This window comes from Leptodactylus fuscus, chromosome 9 (genome assembly GCF_031893055.1).
Source record: "Leptodactylus fuscus isolate aLepFus1 chromosome 9, aLepFus1.hap2, whole genome shotgun sequence".
Taxonomy (NCBI): domain Eukaryota; kingdom Metazoa; phylum Chordata; class Amphibia; order Anura; family Leptodactylidae; genus Leptodactylus; species Leptodactylus fuscus.
Window position 1 is genome coordinate 64,463,410 of NC_134273.1, and position 21,811 is coordinate 64,485,220.

A 21,811-nucleotide genomic window follows, 5' to 3' on the forward strand; every position below is an offset into this window, starting at 1 on the left:
AGGAAACAATAGCAAAGAGGGTGCACGATGCATCGTGCACACAGTCTAATTAGCATATGAATAAAAATGGACTTATTCGGAAACCACTGAGTCAATATACTAAAGGACTTTCTAAAGTCTATGCAAGGATGTGAATAGTTAAAAATGACTTTTCCCAATGATAGAACCCCTTTAATATTATATTTTTAGTTTCCAGAAACAATAAAAGGTAATTGCTACTCGGAGCAAAAACATAATATTGTTGTATTTTAATGAGCGTGCAAAAATAGCCAGAAAAGTTATGGCAAAGTGTGTACAAGCAAAAGGGAAAAAAAAATCATAGACGTAGACGAAGAAGCTGCTTACCTTGGTCTCCCGCCACTCCTATTCCAATGCGGGTCCCGACTGGTGTTCACTTCCTGGTCTTGACGCACACGAAAAACCAAAAAATGCCCGCTTTGTCAATTGCCAACTTCAGGACTAACCCGCCTTAACCAGTGAGTGACTGAGGAGGTATTTCTTCTATAATGAGATAGGACCAGGGTGTAGAGACCAGAACATGCTGGAATGGGAGTGGAGAAGGACTGAAGAGGCGAGTACTGTTTCTTTCTTTTTTTTTTTTTCAACCCATTCAGAGCTTGTATTAAAATTCGCCCCCTGCTTACTGCGGTTAATTTGTTTAAAATTGGATCAAACAAATTTGGATAGAAATTTTATTCTGGGGTCTATCACAGGCCTCAGCGGTCACATAGGCACCTCAGTCTTAATAAATTCCCTTTATTGTTACTACAGTAATATTTATTTTTGCCACATAATCCGCAATTCTGTCCAACACAGTCCTACATTTGTGCCTGACTCCAATGTGGCTCACAGTCTAACTTCACTAAAATACATGGTAAGGCCAATTTCATAGAATGACAACGTAATAGGATATTTTTGGAATGTGGGAGGAAGTCAGAGGAAAGGAACCCATGCAACATTGGGTCTAACATACAAACTTTTGTGTGATTTTGTTTTTGTCTTGAAATGGAAACCCAGGATTCCAGTGGTTACCAATGCTACAAGGCAATGGTGCTACCCAATGAGCACCCATGAAATATTAAAGGAGATTTGTATTTGGAGTTGAGTCAACATTTGTGATATTGTTTCAACCATAAAATGTGAACTTTTTGTCCTCACCAGGCTGTTTGCAGTAAAATGTGGATCCTGCCTAGACACCATCACACCAAGTGAGTTCGTCATGAGGGCACAGAAGAGTGTCTACCATTTGGGATGCTTCTGTTGCTGTGTATGTGAAAGGCAACTTCAAAAAGGTGATGAGTTTGTGCTGAAGGATGGACAACTCCTCTGTAAGAGTGACTACGAGAGAGAACGGGATCTGCTTAGCCTTGTCAGCCCAGTGGCCTCTGACTCAGGTACCTCATAGACAGCTATATCTATAATGTAACATACTGTACCATACATCTTGTATTTCATGGACATGGAATTGTGTGGATTACCCATCTTTTATGACCATACGCATCAATGAATGCTGGAATAAAATGGATCCAAATTTAACTATATGGTTATGGTAGGGTCAAGGTAAATGGGTCTCTTGGCTGTCGTCTATTTCATGCCAGGTTTCTAACTGATCGGATGAATCCTCTAACATTACTGGGGACCAAATGCAGAAGTTCCTTTATTCTATGGTATGGTTAGCTTTGGTTCTGCTCCACAATCCTCTTTACTTTAGGCTTATATCATCATATTTCTGACCCAACATCAGGCATACAAAATAAATGAAACGGAACCACAGCTTATTAATGTCATATGATAATAATAACAACAACGTGATAATATAGAAATTTATTGAAATTAAAAAGTTTCACCCTTCCCTAAGTTAGGCCTCCTCAAAAATCAAAACCACACAAGACAAAGAACATGTTCATTTTTTAGTTACTTCACCTGTTCATCATCCCTTACCAATCTTATAAGATGTTACAATGTTGGTTCTTAGCTTCCACCAGGATGTAACAGAATACTACATGGATACATATTAGTTACATCAGTTCTTTGCTTGGAAGAATGTTATTTCTCCCTAGCAGATATGAGGGAATTATTGTCTGAGTCTTGTCTATCCCTTGCCATCTTCATTCTCCAGCATTGGTCTTTCTTGTTCTATATCCCCCAGTTTTGCATTTCTTTCTAATGTCTATCTTTCAAAGGGTTTTCTATAGACAAGAGGGCGAGAAAGGGAAAGCATAAGTTAAACCCAATTTTATTGGAAAATGTAGAAAGGGGTAGAGCTGAGCTGCGGATCCCATATGCTGAAGCTAATCTCCAAAGCCTGTACTTCAATTACAGCCTCTGTCGACTCAGGCACTCAATCCTATGTAAACAGAACCAACTCAAAAACCATCCACATTTCCAATTAAGTGCCCTAACTCTGCCTCTCCATCTAATTCCCTCACACCAAAAGAAGCGCGGGATTCAATAGCCAAGAAAGAGACCGATGAGTGCAGCTTTATTATCCGAGATGTCCCTTTTAGCCGTCATCTCATACAATGGGAAACACCTCTGGTACAATATGGACCTTACAATGGTCAAGAACAACTCATGCAAAGGTCACCAAACACAATATGTTTCCTACTTCTCAGGCAGGACTCGGAGGAGAGGGTTAAGGCTTAATTAAGTAGCCCTTCTAACGCCTGAGACATTTAAGATTGCCGAGATCTCACTAATTAAAATTAAGACTCTTCTCGTCGAATTTGCATTGGTCTTAGGAGCCGTCTCCTTTCATTCTACACAACTATGATCTTTTGTAGCAGGTGGTGACAAGCTGGGAGATATTAGGGTCTCAGCATGTAGGCCGCTCCCCTGTGTGTTTATGTTTGCTCTTTCTCAGTCTATCCTCTTGGCTTGGCACTTGTAATACAGATCTATATATACACACTTCTTCTTACTAGAGACCCTGATATTAAGGACAGTCTGTCACCATAGCAAAATGCAACTGCTTTGTCTCAATCTACATGTTTTCTCCTAAATTGGGACACAGTGAAGACAAAAGACTAAATGAAACATCCATAGCATAACCTAGTCAAATATGATACTATAAACCTAAGCTAAGTTATGGAAGATATACAGTAGACCATCTTTAAACATGAAGATGGACAACGGTGGTTCTGCCCAACTATTGTTAAATGGACAATTATATCGGGACATAACTAAAATTTCATGGACCCTGTTGCAAAATATCACCTTGTGCAATTTCTCCTTCCAACCGTACATTTTAGCAGCATGTACATTTCCCTACCTTCTCCATATGAGCCCGGACCACCAGGAACAATTGCGCACAGGAGAAATATATGACCAGCTGGCGTTTCTTGGTTCCCCAGCAATAACAGACTCAAGGTTTCTGAAACTGGATCCAAACCAATTCACTAATAGCCAGACTGGTTTCCTTATAGAAAGCAGAAATTATAGACATCGCTCAATGCTACTATAAGTCTACCAGGACATATTGATCTGACTTATGTTTCTCTTTTGTTAATTTACTTAATTTGGTGATTGACAAAAAATAAACTATTAACACTTCTGTTTTGGAAACATTCTTACTTGGCAAAATTCTAACACTATGTTATCTATGCTACAAACAGCCCCTACAGCAGCATATCCGTGGCTTAGAAGATATGTTGTTGGTGGTAGATACAATTGAATCTTGAATGTTCATGATATGCAATGCCATTTGTGTTTTAGATTCTAACGTTGTATATTATTCCAACCATAATCAGGGGTAATAGAGAAAGGTGGGGATGGCAGTAGCACCTGAGCCCTGGGACCTCAGCGGTTCAATGGTCCATTTGTGATATAAGAAGACACAAACAGAGGGTCACATTATAGATTTTGCACTGGGGCTCAGCAACTTAAGTTACACCCCTGACCATCATACCTTTTAACTGAAGCAATGTAAAGTCTCTGCCTGTTTGGGTCTCTGCGCCACCCTCTGCTGCGGCGCAGGAGGCGTGTACAGTTTGATTAATTGCTTAGTGTTTTTCATTGCACTGTGTGAACACTGCTCTATCTCAGTAATTGAATTTCCACCACGCCTGTCTCCTGCACCTTGATTCCCTCTGCCCCTCTAATGGTTAATTCCAGCCTTGCCTTTGTGATTGTCAGCCTGTCTTCCAGTCAGGTCTGCGGCTGGCCCTGGGATTTCTATATACAGGCCATCCGCCCACACAGATTCGGTGGCTATTGAGACTCTGTCCTGTGACTTTGTTCCAGCTAAGCTCCTCTTCTGCTTCTATTGTATTGCTTACCTCTGACCTCTGCCTTACCCTTGTGACTATTCTCTTGGATTATGATTTTGTACTGTGTTGCTCAACTGATACCAGACCCTTGGCTAGCTGACCTCCCTTTGTTGTTGTTTGTCTTGTCTTCATTCCGTGTTGTCACATATATACAGTAGGAAGGGCCCGTTGACCAGTTACCACCTATTGCTTAGGATAGGACCAACAAGCAGGAATGGACAGCGGGGGATTTCAGCTTAGGGCTTACTGTCTTGTTGCCCCTCCCCCCACAGTTCACCAGCAGCTACTGGGGAATTGCTGTCCTAGCAATTCCCTTACAAGCAAATTATCGATTGTTTGGGTTTTCAGGTTCCTGGGTTCAGTACCATCTGTCATACAGCCGCTATATTTCTTTCAGTTTATCACAAGCAATTTGTAGGTGTCTTGAGCAGTATTTCAGGCAGGGAGATAATACGCAAGGGTAAACAAGTAAATAAATTGCTGTATATATAATAGTAAATTGCTGTATATATAAAAAATAGAAATCCTATGTCTATTGCGACTCTATAAAAGGTTCATAATATCTAAATGATTGCAGTAATGTCATAAATCAGAGGCAGATAAGATAGGCCCTGTGCACTCATCATCAGCTACTTTGTTATTAATTAACAGGATCCTTACGTCCTCCCGCTGCGTTCTAAATCAAGCCCCATAGACATATAAATTTGCTCTTTTAATTCAGTGATCATTTCCTTTCCAAATTGGCTGTAATGGAAGTAAAGAAAAAGTGCTCTTAATAATTTATGCTCCATTACAGGTAGTTTAGGATCTGAAATATTCATTAGTTTTGCTGATAAGTTTTAGAACCTCAATCCCCTTGTCACAAAATATACTAAAATAGATATTAAATTAAAGCACAGCAAAAATGAAAGAGGCTTCACGAAATAGACAGTTACAGGTACAAATAATCAGAGTGATCTACCTTAAAGGGGCTTGTCCGTTTTGGGAAAAGAGCCCTCTAAGGAAAAGCTGATCACACAGTGTGTTGGTGCTGACAACCCTAGGAAAAGCTGATTTTTCCAGGGGAACCTAAAAACAAGTGCTCAGTGCGCTGTTTGCTTAAAAGGAACAACATTAGGGTTGTATTGTGATGCAAATGATTATGTAAGATGCATAATTCTCCAAAGTGAGAATACAGGGCCCTGGTCCTGTCATTCATAGTTACATAGTAGATGAGGTTGGATGAAGACATCAGTCCATCAAGTCCAACCTATAACCCTACAATCCCTACATTTGATCCAAGGGAAGGAAAAAAAACCCAATGAGGATTCAAGGAAGGTCGGGGGTTTGGAGTACTTTGGAGCACTGGAGTCACCCTCTTTGCTCCAGCTTGCTCATTTGTATATTTAACATATATATTCAACACAGGACCGGATTTTTTTTTATAGGGAAAAACCATTGTATTCAGAAGAGTGTCATCTAACTATGTGTTAGCTTTATATGCTGCTTTATTGATGTTGTTGGACATTGGTCATTGGTCTTTTATTCCATGGGCGCTTATGGGTGATACTGTAAAGACTATAATAGCATATTAGGTAAAATAAGCGTTATCAAACAGCTAATCAGTAAGGGTGCTGGGTATCGGACCCCCACTAATCTGATACTGATGATCTATCTGAAGGATAGATTGTTAATATCAGAGTCACAGAAAACCCCTTTAGTTGACTATGTTAGGTTATGGCGGGCATAATGGCCTGTTTATAGAAGTCATGGCTGTTCTGAGGTTTGCTGAGGCTATACTGTCTGAGGCTATATTGAGGTTTGCTGAGGCTATACTGTCCATATGTGACTGCTAAGGCCTTCTCGACATTATAAAGGTTATAAATAGGTGTTTTGGGCAGTCATAAAATAAAATTGATGGGAATCTGCAAGCTAGCAATACGTTGCATTGTTTTAGAAAGATGGCTTGGTTTTGCTAAATAAAATCTGTAGACCATGTAGGAAAGTAAGAATCCACTATACATATGAGTAATACGTACGTCTTGTCTTGAAGGTAAGAGTGAAGATGATGAAGATGGGAGTAAATTTGAGGATGGGAAAGGTATTGAAGATGGTAAAGATCAAAAACGGCCTAAGAGACCAAGGACAATTTTGACAACACAACAGAGAAGAGCTTTCAAGGCGTCATTCGAGGTGTCCTCTAAACCATGCAGAAAGGTAAGATGGAGTGGCCATGTTTTCCGCATCTTCTGCAGATCTACTGTCTTACTGTTACTCCAAAACCCATGGATATTGTACAAAATGGAAACCATCGAAAACTTTATCAAAAGAAGAACATAGAAAGTCATTATGTGTAGGAAAAAAAAACATTAGAGGGCATTCAATTTTAGGAAGAAAGTTGGAAAAATTAAAAAGGGAAATACTGTCATTAATAAATGATAAAAAGTTAAAATAACATAGGAAAATAATTACATTACTATCATAACATTACTTTTTACTCTTGCAAGGAAGATAAGTGTCCACAGTAGCATTAGGTTCACACTAGCGTCTGGTTTTCCATTCTTCGGGTCCGCTTGAAAGTCCAAGACATCTCCTTGGGCAGACACTACGTCCTAATGGACCAGAGGATCTTTCATAAGCTTTTATGGGCGACCCTGAGATCATCCTCCTTCCTTACATGATCTAATCACACGGACATGACATTATCATTATCTACCATCTACCCAGGTGAAGGTTCGTGGACTTTGAAAGCCCACTGTACCATTTCTAACATGTAAACAGGACAGATGTAAATGTACAGTTATGTACATCTTATACGTCATGACTTTATACTATGGCTTAAGTCCCGTTGCATTACTTACTCTCTGTACAATACTACTGCAGAATTGATCCTTTGTTTTAGATATTTGATATACGAGTTAGTGACCATCTCTTGTTTTTTTTTTGTTAAGGTGAGGGAGACGCTTGCAGCAGAAACTGGCCTTAGCGTCCGTGTGGTGCAAGTCTGGTTCCAGAATCAAAGAGCAAAGGTAAGAAATCTGGACCAACATCTGGGTGTATCTTGCTAATCATTTGTGACAACGCTCATTGAGGCCATTGACATGAAGTTCTATTTCACAGCAGATGTTCCTACCAGGTCTTTGGGCATCTAGAATCAGCTTAAAGGGGTTTTTCTTTTTGATCGATGACCTGTACTTAAGATAAGTTTGTCAATTGAAGATCCGTGGGAGTCTGACACCTGGACCCCTATGGATAACCTAGTTGGAGCAGCAGCGAATCGTATGGTTGCGTCACATGTTAACCGTTATTTCAGTGGCCATGTGATGTAACATTCATCTGTCCCATGGCTTGATGGCAGCGATACCCAATATAGCCATTGTACAAGTATATGCTGCATTGCTTGGTCAGTTCTCATACAAACACTCCAGTCTCTCCAGATAGCTGATCACTTGGGGGCCTGGGTGTCAAATTCCTCTTGATCTTTAACTGTTGCTCTGTCCTATAGAAAACTCCATTTTTGTAAATCACAGCATGTCAATTATTCCTATGGAAAGGCTAGCGTTTTCCGTGTAGGTATGATAGAATCAGAAAGTCTGTAGACTTTCTGTGAAAAGTGCTGTGATACGTTTTTGCCAATGGCAATGGATACCACATGACGTCGGAAATTTATAGGACTCGTTAGAAACCCAGCCATGATTTATTTATTGTGAATGGCTTAGGGTATGTTCTCTCGGAGGAAAAGGTGGCGGAAACCTTTTTCGCCTTGTGAGCATTTCGTGCGGCTAGCACAGATTCAGCATCGGCATTCCGTTGTGGCATCCCACTCCTGAACAGGAACGTGCGTCTTTACGTGGATGTCGTCGCTGACAGCTGTGGAATCCGTGGCAAGATAGGTCATGTCTCTTCTTTTTTCCGCTACTAGCTAGCAGAAAAAAAAAGTGAGTAGCTCCCATTGAAGTCAATAGGAGCCATTTTTGCAGGCGTTTGTGGCGTGCAAAAACATTGTGTGAATATACCCTAAGATTTTTCATACCTGTGGTGTTTGTGCCTGACAACATGGCGACAATAAGGAAACCATGGCTGGTTTTCGACATGGCAACTGATTAAGACTTTCACCATTCAAGTTTGTTATTAGAGATGAGCGAACAGTAAAATGTTCGAGGTTCGATATTCCTTTCGAGTAGCCCCTCAATATTTGACTACTCGAATCGAATATCGAACCCTATTATAGTCTATGGGGGGAAAATGCTCGTTTCAGGGGTAGGCAACATTCGATCAAATTACACTTACCAAGTCCACGAGTGAGGGTCGGGCTGGATCCTCCAAGCAGTCTTCTCCGTGCAGCGTCCCCGCGGAGTCTTCCGGCTCTTCATTCACTCTGCCAGGCATCGGGCCTCAGCAGAGCCAACTGCGCATGCCCGCACTACAAGCAGACATGTGCAGTCGGCTCTGCCCAGGCCCGATGCCTGGCAGAGTGATTTCAGAGCCGGAAGACGCCGCGGGGAAGCTGCACGGAGAAGACTTCTAAAGGTAGGAGAAGAACCAGCGTTGATTGGCCGACTGTATAGCATTCAGTCAATCAATGTTGGTTCTGCATCAAACTTTTACATTTGAACAGCAAGTGGTACTCGATCGAGTACGAGTATTTCGAATACCGTAGTATTCCATCGAATACCTACTTGATCGAATACTACTCGCTCATCTCTATTTTTTATTACTTATATTTGCAAAAATGTTTAACTACTAATTGTCTAAAAAAATGTAAGTATGGTTATGTTCCTGGGAAAATTCCTTTAAGGGATTATTCTTATTAAAGTCATCATAGCATATCCAAAAATGTGTGAATATTTCCTAAATGTTTGCTAGTTGGTGCAGCACCATACACCACAATGACCGCCACTCATTTACTTTTCACATTGTGCTTTTTCCTGTTAGGTGCAGTTTTATACCTTAGAATTAACATTAAGATGCAATAACGTTGTAGAGAAAAAAATCCTGAAGACATGAATAGGTCTATGTTGTAACACAATGTACCCTTCAATATTTTGGCAAGCAGGAACAATTATTACTGAAGCTATGTAAAGAGCTCATCATGCCGTTCCCGGATCTGGTTTATATAGAGAGTGCACTGGTTGTATTACCAGAATTCTATGTAGACACACCTCCATTGTGCTGTAGAGTCTTATTCCTGTACTTTACTTTGAACAGATGAAGAAGCTGGCAAGAAGACAGCAACAACAGCAACAGCAGCAAGATCAGCAAAACCCTTCCCGCGTACCGGCAGGTAGGAATGTGTCTAGAAACTCTTCACTTTTACAGTAAGAGACCATTTCCAAAGATGATTATTCAGTATATACAGTCCATATCTTCATCACTACTATCTCTATCGGCATCTGGACGCCAGTGATAGTTGTATGATCTTTACGCTTTTATGATAAGTCGATCCTTTAAATATCACTATGTAATTTACATTTAGATATTCCCTTTATAAAGGGTTGAGTCAATATGGAACTTCAGAGCTTTGTTCATAATTCTGCTGGTTGCAATTGAACAGTCAACACGTTTGTTGATGGACTTACTAATAAGTCTGCTGACTACCTATATTACAATGGTAGAGCCATTTTGGATGACGGGTACATAGATTATATTTCCCGGCTCTGAATCCTGCAGAATTGAGAATACAGCTCTGGGCTATAATGCATAAGATAAGTATTCCCGAAGCACTTGGAAGTACTGTATGTACTTGAGAAAGGAACGTCTACCCGAAACGCGTTGTGCTTATATGTAAATAAAGTAAAGGTCTTCCTTACCCGTTGGTATCAGTTCATCAGTCCTTCCACGTTTTCCTTTTGGGTGTTAACACCCTTCTTTTCGCTGCTTTGCTCGAGATGAGGCATGCAGGGTATTTAGAGAGTTAAAGGGATTTTTCATGAACATAACCGCATTTAATTTGTAGTTATTTAAAAGTTAATCATATTTGCAAATAGGACCATGAATTGTGGACAGGTTATCAGACAGGAACACTACAAGCAACACAAGAAAACCTGGCCATGGAAATCATGGCTGGATTTCCGACAAGTGCCAGACTATAGAAAGTTCCTGCATTTATGGTCGTATCCATAGGCCCCATGTAGCCAGCTGCAGCCAAAAAAGCACTATGGGAAAAACCTGCACTGGAAACGCATCAAATTTTTTCCCGTAGCGCTTTTCATCTGCAAACTTTCTGCTTCAATTATACATATACGGAAAACGCCAGCTTTCCGTAGGTATAATTGACATGCTGCGATTTACAAACACAAGACTGGTTTTGTCCGCTGTGGATATTTTTCTACAAAGTGTGGATGGGCTTAGCCAGAAACCCATACACTTTGCAGGGACTGTAAAACGCAGCGGCAAAATCACTGCATTTATACTACATGAGCTCTGGCCGCATTTAAGAGCCGCAAATACGGAAGCAGGTACTATACTTGTCCTCATTTTGACTCAGCCCATTCAATAGAATGGATAGGACAGTGAAAACCATGGATGACACCAATCTGGGTGTCATCCATGCCGTTTTCACTGGCCCATAGACTACACACAGTCTTGTATATGAAGGTTAACTAAAGAACGATAGTCTGTGCTAGTACATTTGTATGAAGTCGCCAACTTTGTTTTTTTGCAGCACAAACGCACAGTTCCAGTAACTCCAGCATTGAAGGAATCATGAATGTCTTCACATCACTCCCTCAGCAACATCTACTTTCCATAGAGCAAAACATATATAGTTCAGACCCATTCCAGCAAGGGCTTACACCTCCGCAGATGCCAGGAGACCACATGCATCCCTATGGCAAGTCATTATTTTCTATCTGTAATCTTCTTTTAAATGATGGCCATCGTAATGGCCTCGAAGTTATAGTCTGCTTTTTGTCATTTGTAGTCTAATGTAGTCTATACAACATGAAATGGGATTATGAGCAGGAAATCCAGGAGAAATGCTACCATCACTACTCATAAACAGGGGTGGACTGTCATTTTGTGGACCGCAAGCAAAATTATGTCTGGTGGCCCCCCAATCAAAAATTTTAGGTCACACCACCTCTTTACTGGAACCGCCCCCATTTGCAGTTTGAAAAATACCCATTTATTAGCCCATCTCCCTTTCAAATGAATGGGACCTCAGCTGTAATACTCAAGCACAGCACAGTACACAGAACCCTCTGCCTCCAGCTCCATATACTGTGCTAAAATATGAGGAAACATTGCGTGATTGGAGTGAGGCCTGGGTCCTTAAGCTCCCCAGTCCTAAAATGAATGGTCTATGCTAAGTATAGCTCTTGAATTGGCAGTCTTGCATACCCATTTAAGCTAGCCCATACATATAGTAAGGTAAGTCTGTCAAACCCACTGGCTAGCACAATAACCTATTATATTTGTAATGGTCCCATACACACAGGACCATGAGCCTGGTGCAAAACTCAAGAAAGATCCTATATCTGTCCATTCTGTGGCCTTGCTGAAGGACAGTTATCATCCATGTGTGATCCATACCAATCACCCTTGGACCCAGCACATGTACATGTGCATGTGTACAGTCATGTGCATTTAGCCTAAATCCCAATGGTTGATTCCAGGGAGAAGAGGAATAAGGCATGCAGGATCTTTTGTTGCAGTTCCTGATTGATATAGTTTATTCTCCTCTTTCCATTGAAATAAACATCACATTCAACGGATCCAAGCATGTATGCTCACTGGTGAGTTGGGAGAAATACTTGTATTCTGAAATAGCTATTTAGGGCCAGGGGTCACGTGGGGTTTTTTGGACCGGATTTTGACGCGGAATTCGCATCAGAATCCAGCTAAAAAAAAGTGAAATCAATGGTGACGGTCATTTCCTTTTTCCGCGAGTGGGAACAAACTGAAAAAGAAGCAACCTGCCCTTTCTTCAGGCGGATTCTGTGGCTTATTCAGCTGCAAATGTCTCGACACCTCCTTCCAGACTAGGCCCATTCATTTCCCTAATCCGGAGCGGAATGCCGTGACTGGATGCCGGTGCACTGCATGAATCCCATCATGGGCCTGTGTGATATGGATTAATAATGATCACACCGCAGTAAAAATGAGACCTTATTTGACTTGTATTTTCCAGGTGGAGAGACCATGTTCCATGACATGGACAGCGATGATACTTCCCTTAGTTTGGGTGAATGTCTTCTAGCAACACCCGAAGTAGGGTCACTGCAGACTCGAGTGGGAAATCCCATCGATCGCCTTTACTCAATGCAAAGTTCCTATTTTACTTCCTGAAACCAACGTGTAACGTTTCAGTAAGAATGTTACGCAGAAGTGGAAACGATGCAGTTCTAGTCAATCTGACCAATTTAGACATTATGGACGTTCATGATGCTACTGAAAACCTCGCCAAGAATTATTCTTTAGAAACAATTTCCACTGGACTATCCTCCATAATATAAAAATCTAGTGTTCCTATAAACTCTGTCAAGTGAAACAGCTTGATCATTGGTATCAGATCGATCGCAATATCAAGGTGGAAGATACTGGGAACATTCTACATAGCTGCTGCTGAGGTCTGGACTCTGGATTTACGATACAAGGTTGCAAGACTCGTTTTCACTATAAAATGTACCGATACACATGGATACATTGTGATTTTATCTACTGACTTGACTGAAGCACATTCACATGCATAATGTGCCGCAGGAACTTATACACTAGTGACTTCAAGAACATTCGGCCATTGACTTGAAGGATGTTGACTGATGTTGAATTCGATATATTAGTTGTATTATCCATGACACTGATTGTACAGCCCAGCAATATGCCATTGGGAGCTATTTAATATTGCACACATGTGCATTAACTTATGTCAAATTTAGACTATTTTCTTTTTTTTTTTCCCTCTTGTCTTAGGATAAGGAAACGTCTGTGACTTTGTTTCTTGTCTATTAATTGCATTATGTTTTATTGTTATTATTGAAATAGATGAAGGATCTTCAGTCGTGTGATGCTACTTTATTTTCTGTGATTATATTACAAGGAATTATGGTTATAGGATTCTAAAGAAAGACTAAAGCTTCATAAACTTTGTTATCATAGTTGGTTAACTGAGTTAACAGCCAGGAACATTGCAAGGCTCCTTAAAGGGATTCTATCTTTAGCTAAGAACACATCGGAATAGCCTTAAGAAAGGCTGTTCTTCTCTTACCTTTCTTATTCTAATCCATGCCGCCGTTCCTGAGAAATTTCTTATTTTTTTCCATATGCCCCATTTGTGTCCTTCAGTAATTCTGACTTTTTTTGTGGCTCCCACGGTAATAATACCAACTTTGTACCCCATAAAGTAAAATTTGTTCAATTTTTACTCCTATGAAATAAAAATTCCCCTTTTATGCCCCACACAAATTAATAAAATCCTGTTTAAGCCCTCATAAAGAAATGAGCTCCATTCATAGCCCTACAAGGTAACAATGCCTATTTTCAGACCACACAAGGTAATGTTGCCCCCGTTGTGTTTCTACAAGGTAATAGTGTCCCTTTCGAGTATCCACAAAGTCCTTTTTGTGCCCTCTCTACCCTCACAAAGTAACTGTGTTCCCAACAAGGGAACTGAGGCCCCATTGTATTCCACAATTTAAAAGTGGCACTTTATGTCTCACAAATTGATAGTGCACCCACCCGGGAATAGTGCCCCTTTGGGCCCCACTTAGGCTTTCTGCACTATGAAATCCTATAATATCTTCTTCCTTAGGGTTCGTTCATATCTGTCTTTGGATTCCGTCCAGGGGAGTCTGCATGGGGACCCCCCGAACGGAATACCAAACGCAAGTACAAGCGGTGGAGCAGTAAAACCACATGGACCCTATAGACTATAATGGGGTCTGTGTGCTTACCGCCAGATCTCCGCAGTGATCGTGCGGACTGGAAAGTAGTTCACCATCTACTTTCCTGTCCACATGATTCGTGCGGACAGTGAACGGCAAGCACACGGACCCCATTATAGTCTATGGGGTCTGTGTGCTTTTACAGCACAGCACTTGCATTTGCGTTTGTATTCCGGCCAGAGGGTCTCCATGCGGATTCTCCCCAGACAGAATACAAAAGCAGATATGAACGAACCCTAAGGCTAAGGCTGAGGCCCCATGTTGCGGAAACGCTGTTTTTTATGTTGTATATTGTGTTGCGTTTTTTTGAGCCAAAGCCAAGAATGTCTTCAAAAGGAATGGGAGATATATAGGAAATTTAGGGGATAATAACACTCCTTAGGGAGAATGTGCACCTTCACAGGCGAATGGAGACTTACAAGCCATTTCTGCTCCACTGGGAGATTATGGGAAAAATATGCAAATCTGTTCTCGAGAATGTAATTAGGAGAAGAGTGCCTCTGGTTGCTGTCTTCTAGGGGCTGCCCCCTTAACATCATGCATGACTTTAATAAGCCTAATAACATAATGCGGGGATTATTACCAAACTAGTATTTCTATTCCAAAAGGAACAGATTCCCAGCTGTGTACAGCGCTGTTTCTATCTGCTGGATCTCTTCAGCGCAGCGGGGTCTATCTTGGTCTATAGTCTCTCACTGACGCGGATTCCGCATCAAAATCCTGACCAAAAAATCGCGTCTGAACAAGGCCCCACATTGTGGAAACGCAGCTTTTTTTTTTGTTACATTTTTTTGAGTCAAAGCCAAAAATGGCTACAAAAGGAACGGGAAATATATAGGAAGTACTTATAATTCTCCCTTCTGCTCAATCCATTCCTGGCTTTGGGTCAAAAAAACGCAACAAAATCTGCAACAAAAGAAGCTGCATTTCCGCAACGTGGGGCTTCAGCCTAAGGCCAGCTACTGCTCTGTCTCAAGCTAAGTTGAAAGATTCCTACACTTTTTCCTAGATAGACACTGAAACTGGCAGTAAAAGGGTGCATTCACACTACGGATACGGTGACTGATTCTGAACGTGAAAACACGTTCAGAATCAGTGCGTATAAAGCAGGTCCCATTCATTTCAATGGGAGCCGGCATACGAGCGCTCCCCATTGAAATGAATGGGCTGCTTTTTTCTCTACGAGCGCTTCCATTGAAGTGAATGGGAAGCGCTCACGTGTATGGCTCGGAATGAGCCGAGTGCCGGGCCCCTTCACACGGCGAGCCGTACACGCGAGTGCTTACCATTCACTTCAATGACAGCGCTCGTAGAGAAAAAAGCAGCCCATTCATTTCAATGGGGAGCGCTCGTATGCCGGCTCCCATTGAAATGAATGGGATCTGCTTTATACGCGCTGATTCTGACCGTGTTTTCACGTTCAGAATCAGTCACCGTATCCGTAGTGTGAATGCACCCTAAGGGTGCATGCACACTACGTAACGCCGGGCGTGTATGAGAGCCGTACATGCCGGCGTTACAGCAGGGCTGCCGAACACTTCCCATTCACTTCAATGGGAGCGCTCGTAAACGCCGCTGTTACGAGCGCTCCCATTGAAGTGAACGGGAAGTGTTCGGCAGTCTGCTGTAATGCCGGCGTGTACGGCTCTCATACAAGCCCGGCGTTACTCAGTGTGCATGCACCCTAAGGGATAGTTTCTTGCACTACGAGTTGATTATAGGTGGTTGTTCTGTGATAAGTACACAGAGGTGGTAGAATTCAGAGTAACTATGAGAAAAATAAGGTGACAAGTTGTGAACATTTGGCTGTCGGATAATATCAGCCACTCACCCTACAGCATCCAATATCTTCACAGTCAGAGTTCTTTCTCGTGTGGATCTCAAGGTGTGCTAGAGCAGATGTCATCATAGAAAGAGTTAAACTCCTTCTTTTTAGGTATGAAGCAGGCGAATGCAGGACTCTATGAATGGAGGTCACATCATTATTTTATTCCAGAGGAGGTGGCTGAGTTCCAGGTGACACCTGTTCCAAATGTTCAGATAAGGGGGGGAATGGATCAGCTAGCGCATAAATTAGCACCTGATGACAGACTTAACTAGAAGACTGACCTGCACACAGCTTATCTTCCCGGCAAGGGGTTGGAGAGGTAAATACGTGTGGAACAGAAAGAGGATTCAAGATCAGATTCCACTGCACATCCAGCATCATTGTGAGTCCAAGCTACACGGCCAATACTTACCAAGTTGCAAATCTATTTTTTTCCATATAAAGTGATGTTATTCACATTCAACATGTGAGGACAAATGTATGTTATATATCAAAATTTACATGGATGGGATAGAAGACCTACTAAATGTAAATGATATGTAGGCCAACAATCTCTTTCTTAAAACTGTGCGCTCTCTCTTCAGTTCCCATAAATACTGCAATTTCCAAGGCTGTGGGTTGCACGATCCAAAAAAGGTCTCCAAGTGTGACCTGAAGTTTATGGAATTGGTTGTAGGTACAAGACCCAAATAGAAGATTGGAAAAATTACATACAGGGTAGAAACAAAGGGACTTACTCCGAGATATAGCTAGTGGGAGGGCAGAGGGGGCACCCTGGGGCCACCATTAATACATGACATACAAACCTGTTTTTGCAGATTGTGGATCAGTATTTGTGGATAGTAAAATGACTACAGTCATGTGAAGGAGACCTTACTAGCTCCTCTCCTGAATAGAATGATCTAAGGTAAAAGGGTTGTACCTTTCTTCATCCTCATTGGTAGTCTATCTTAAAGTTCTAAGATAGGGTACCAGTCAGGCATAAACATTAAGCAATATGAAACATGGCGTGGCAGGGTGCAAAATCACAGTCAAATGGCAGTTACCGTAACTCTTTTAGGGCGGGTTCACACCTGCACCAGTCTCTGCTTTGCAGGTTTCCGTCTTCTTCCTAAGAAACTGGAAAGGAGATGGAAACTTGACTAATAAAATGGTCTAGTAAGAGCTGTGACCCAAACTCCACCCCCCTTTGACCTTAATAACCCCATTAAGTACACTGACACACAAGTTTGGGAGTAAAGGCCACAGCGGCCATGTTTATTAACACCATAACAGCAAAGTATCCTTGAAACATTCCAATACTGATAATAACATCATATAGGTAACCCTTTCTTCCCCACAATATTCAAAAGCTGACATAAGGAGGGATCTCTGAAGGCAATTCTTCCCCAAGCATTAGATATACAGACTCCGGCTATTACCCTTGGCCGTGAACACCTAGCCCAGGGGCACCAACACCAGAGTGTCAACCCGTCCTGGGTACCCTGCCTCAGGACTTAGCAATCAGCATTCAATTAAACAAGTGGGTGGAGTTACCCCCCTTTTTGTCCTCCACCCCTGTTTCTTGCCTACAAAGACCCCTCCTGACCACGCCGCCGTGACAAAATCGAAAAAAGAAGGGCGGGTGGGCGGGACAACTTTTCCTCACGATTTCTCCTGGTAGAATGAGCCCTGCTTCACTACTTTATTTACTAAATATCCCCTAGCTAGCCCACTCCCCCTCCCCTTGCCCTCCTTATCACCTTTCACCTTAACTTGTCCCTGTCTGCTCCTCATCCCCTTTATTGTCATGTGCTGCACTACACTACCCCTTCGGGTCCGCTCCGTTTTGCTGTCTGGCAGTCAGTTTTCAAACCCATTCATTCAACCGGCCGTGAGCGTCTTCTGCCTCTCTGTGGCAAAACCGTTTTTTTTAACCGGACACAAAGTCGGACATGCAGGACTTTGTGTCTGGTTAAAAAAAAAGAAAAAAAAACAGTTTTGCCGCAAAGACCAGAAGACGCTCATGGGCGGATACTGACTGCCAGGATTCCTGTCCAGTTTCTTGGGCAGAAGACAGAAACCCACAAAGCAGATACCGGGCGCAGGTGTGAACCCGCCCTTAGCAGTGTTCTATTGGCACAAACATACTGTTAGAAGATTCTAACTCCCTAATGAGTCTATTTTGGTCTTCCGGACAAGGCTTTTTCTCATCTCTGTCTTAAACTCCGTTCCCACGGAGTAACGCGCTGCTCATTCTGACACGTAAACAAGTGTCAGAGTGAGCGCTGTAAAACAGAATCCCATTGACTTCAATGGGTGCAGTCTAATGCGCGCTACACATTGAAATCAATGGTTTAAAAAGTCTCCCATTATTTTTATTCTCACTGGGATATTTGAACCTGCGATCTCTCGGCCACTCTGCAATATTACAGGTTATTCATGTAAATGCTATATTGAACTTCAGCCTATTATTAGAGATGAGCGAACACTAAAATGTTCGAGGTTCGAAATTCGATTCGAACAGCCGCTCACTGTTCGAGTGTTCGAATGGGTTTCGAACCCCATTATAGTCTATGGGGAACATAAACTCGTTAAGGGGGAAACCCAAATTCGTGTCTGGAGGGTCACCAAGTCCACTATGACACCCCAGGAAATGATACCAACACCCTGGAATGACACTGGGACAGCAGGGGAAGCATGTCTGGGGGCATAAAAGTCACTTTATTTCATGGAAATCCCTGTCAGTTTGCGATTTTCGCAAGCTAACTTTTCCCCATAGAAATGCATTGGCCAGTGCTGATTGGCCAGAGTACGGAACTCGACCAATCAGCGCTGGCTCTGCTGGAGGAGGCGGAGTCTAAGATAGCTCCACACCAGTCTCCATTCAGGTCCGACCTTAGACTCCGCCTCCTCCGGCAGAGCCAGCGCTGATTGGCCGAAGGCTGGCCAATGCATTCCTATGCGAATGCAGACTTAGCAGTGCTGAGTCAGTTTTGCTCAACTACACATCTGATGCACACTCGGCACTGCTACATCAGATGTAGCAATCTGATGTAGCAGAGCCGAGGGTGCACTAGAACCCCTGTGCAAACTCAGTTCACGCTAATAGAATGCATTGGCCAGCGCTGATTGGCCAATGCATTCTATTAGCCCGATGAAGTAGAGCTGAATGTGTGTGCTAAGCACACACATTCAGCACTGCTTCATCAAGCCAATACAATGCATTAGCCAGTGCTGATTGGCCAGAGTACGGAATTCGGCCAATCAGCGCTGGCCAATGCATTCTATTAGCCCGATGAAGTAGAGCTGAATGTGTGTGCTAAGCACACACATTCAGCACTGCTTCATCAAGCCAATACAATGCATTAGCCAGTGCTGATTGGCCAGAGTACGGAATTCGGCCAATCAGCGCTGGCTCTGCTGGAGGAGGCGGAGTCTAAGGTCGCTCCACACCAGTCTCCATTCAGGTCCGACCTTAGACTCCGCCTCCTCCGGCAGAGCCAGCGCTGATTGGCCGAAGGCTGGCCAATGCATTCCTATGCGAATGCAGACTTAGCAGTGCTGAGTCAGTTTTGCTCAACTACACATCTGATGCACACTCGGCACTGCTACATCAGATGTAGCAATCTGATGTAGCAGAGCCGAGGGTGCACTAGAACCCCTGTGCAAACTCAGTTCACGCTAATAGAATGCATTGGCCAGCGCTGATTGGCCAATGCATTCTATTAGCCCGATGAAGTAGAGCTGAATGTGTGTGCTAAGCACACACATTCAGCACTGCTTCATCAAGCCAATACAATGCATTAGCCAGTGCTGATTGGCCAGAGTACGGAATTCGGCCAATCAGCGCTGGCCAATGCATTCTATTAGCCCGATGAAGTAGAGCTGAATGTGTGTGCTAAGCACACACATTCAGCTCTACTTCATCGGGCTAATAGAATGCATTGGCCAGCGCTGATTGGCCAGAGTACGGAACTCGACCAATCAGCGCTGGCTCTGCTGGAGGAGGCGGAGTCTAAGGTCGGACCTGAATGGAGACTGGTGTGGAGCGATCTTAGACTCCGCCTCCTCCAGCAGAGCCAGCGCTGATTGGCCGAATTCCGTACTCTGGCCAATCAGCACTGGCTAATGCATTGTATTGGCGTGATGAAGCAGTGCTGAATGTGTGTGCTTAGCACACACATTCAGCTCTACTTCATCGGGCTAATAGAATGCATTGGCCAGCGCTGATTGGCCGAATTCCGTACTCTGGCCAATCAGTGCTGGCCAATGCATTCTATTAGCTTGATGAAGCAGAGTGTGCACAAGGGTTCAAGCGCACCCTCGGCTCTGATGTAGGAGAGCCGAGGGTGCACTTGAACCCTTGTGCACCCTCAGCTCTGCTACATCAGAGCCGAGGGTGCGCTTGAACCCTTGTGCACACTCTGCTTCATCAAGCTAATAGAATGCATTGGCCAGCGCTGATTGGCCAATGTATTCTATTAGCCTGATGAAGTAGAGCTGAATGTGTGTGCTAAGCACACACATTCAGCTCTACTTCATCGGGCTAATAGAATGCATTGGCCAGCGCTGATTGGCCAGAGTACGGAACTCGACCAATCAGCGCTGGCTCTGCTGGAGGAGGCGGAGTCTAAGATCGCTCCACACCAGTCTCCATTCAGGTCCGACCTTAGACTCCGCCTCCTCCAGCAGAGCCAGCGCTGATTGGCCGAATTCCGTACTCTGGCCAATCAGCACTGGCTAATGCATTGTATTGGCTTGATGAAGCAGTGCTGAATGTGTGTGCTTAGCACACACATTCAGCTCTACTTCATCGGGCTAATAGAATGCATTGGCCAATCAGCGCTGGCCAATGCATTCTATTAGCGTGAACTGAGTTTGCACAGGGGTTCTAGTGCACCCTCGGCTCTGCTACATCAGATTGCTACATCTGATGTAGCAGTGCCGAGTGTGCATCAGATGTGTAGTTGAGCAAAACTGACTCAGCACTGCTAAGTATGCATTCGCATAGGAATGCATTGGCCAGCCTTCGGCCAATCAGCGCTGGCTCTGCCGGAGGAGGCGGAGTCTAAGGTCGGACCTGAATGGAGACTGGTGTGGAGCGACCTTAGACTCCGCCTCCTCCAGCAGAGCCAGCGCTGATTGGCCGAATTCCGTACTCTGGCCAATCAGCACTGGCTAATGCATTCTATTAGCCCGATGAAGTAGAGCTGAATGTGTGTGCTTAGCACACACATTCAGCTCTACTTCATCAGGCTAATAGAATACATTGGCCAATCAGCGCTGGCCAATGCATTCTATTAGCTTGATGAAGCAGAGTGTGCACAAGGGTTCAAGCGCACCCTCGGCTCTGATGTAGCAGAGCTGAGGGTGCACAAGGGTTCAAGTGCACCCTCGGCTCTCCTACATCAGAGCCGAGGGTGCGCTTGAACCCTTGTGCAGCCTCGGCTCTGCTACATCAGAGCCGAGGGTGCGCTTGAACCCTTGTGCACACTCTGCTTCATCAAGCTAATAGAATGCATTGGCCAGCACTGATTGGCCAGAGTACGGAATTCGGCCAATCAGCGCTGGCCAATGCATCCCTATGGGAAAAAGTTTATCTCACAAAAATCACAATTACACACCCGATAGAGCCCCAAAAAGTTATTTTTAATAACATTCCCCCCTAAATAAAGGTTATCCCTAGCTATCCCTGCCTGTACAGCTATCCCTGTCTCATAGTCACAAAGTTCACATTCTCATATGACCCGGATTTGAAATCCACTATTCGTCTAAAATGGAGGTCACCTGATTTCGGCAGCCAATGACTTTTTCCAATTTTTTTCAATGCCCCCAGTGTCGTAGTTCCTGTCCCACCTCCCCTGCGCTGT

At 43.3% G+C, this 21,811-nt stretch overlaps 1 protein-coding gene across 1 annotated transcript in view; it reads left to right on the forward strand.

The window, feature by feature from the left end:
- The window catches only part of LMX1A (LIM homeobox transcription factor 1 alpha), a 75,187-nt gene extending 62,651 nt beyond the window's left edge, over positions 1–12,536 (forward strand). Inside the window, exons 4-9 of the mRNA XM_075287741.1 lie at positions 1,162–1,394; positions 6,301–6,464; positions 7,199–7,276; positions 9,456–9,531; positions 10,912–11,079; positions 12,379–12,536. Coding sequence (XP_075143842.1) covers positions 1,162–1,394; positions 6,301–6,464; positions 7,199–7,276; positions 9,456–9,531; positions 10,912–11,079; positions 12,379–12,536 — 877 coding nt within the window. The remainder of the gene's footprint in view (positions 1–1,161; positions 1,395–6,300; positions 6,465–7,198; positions 7,277–9,455; positions 9,532–10,911; positions 11,080–12,378) is intronic.
- Positions 12,537–21,811: the final 9,275 nt, after the last annotated feature.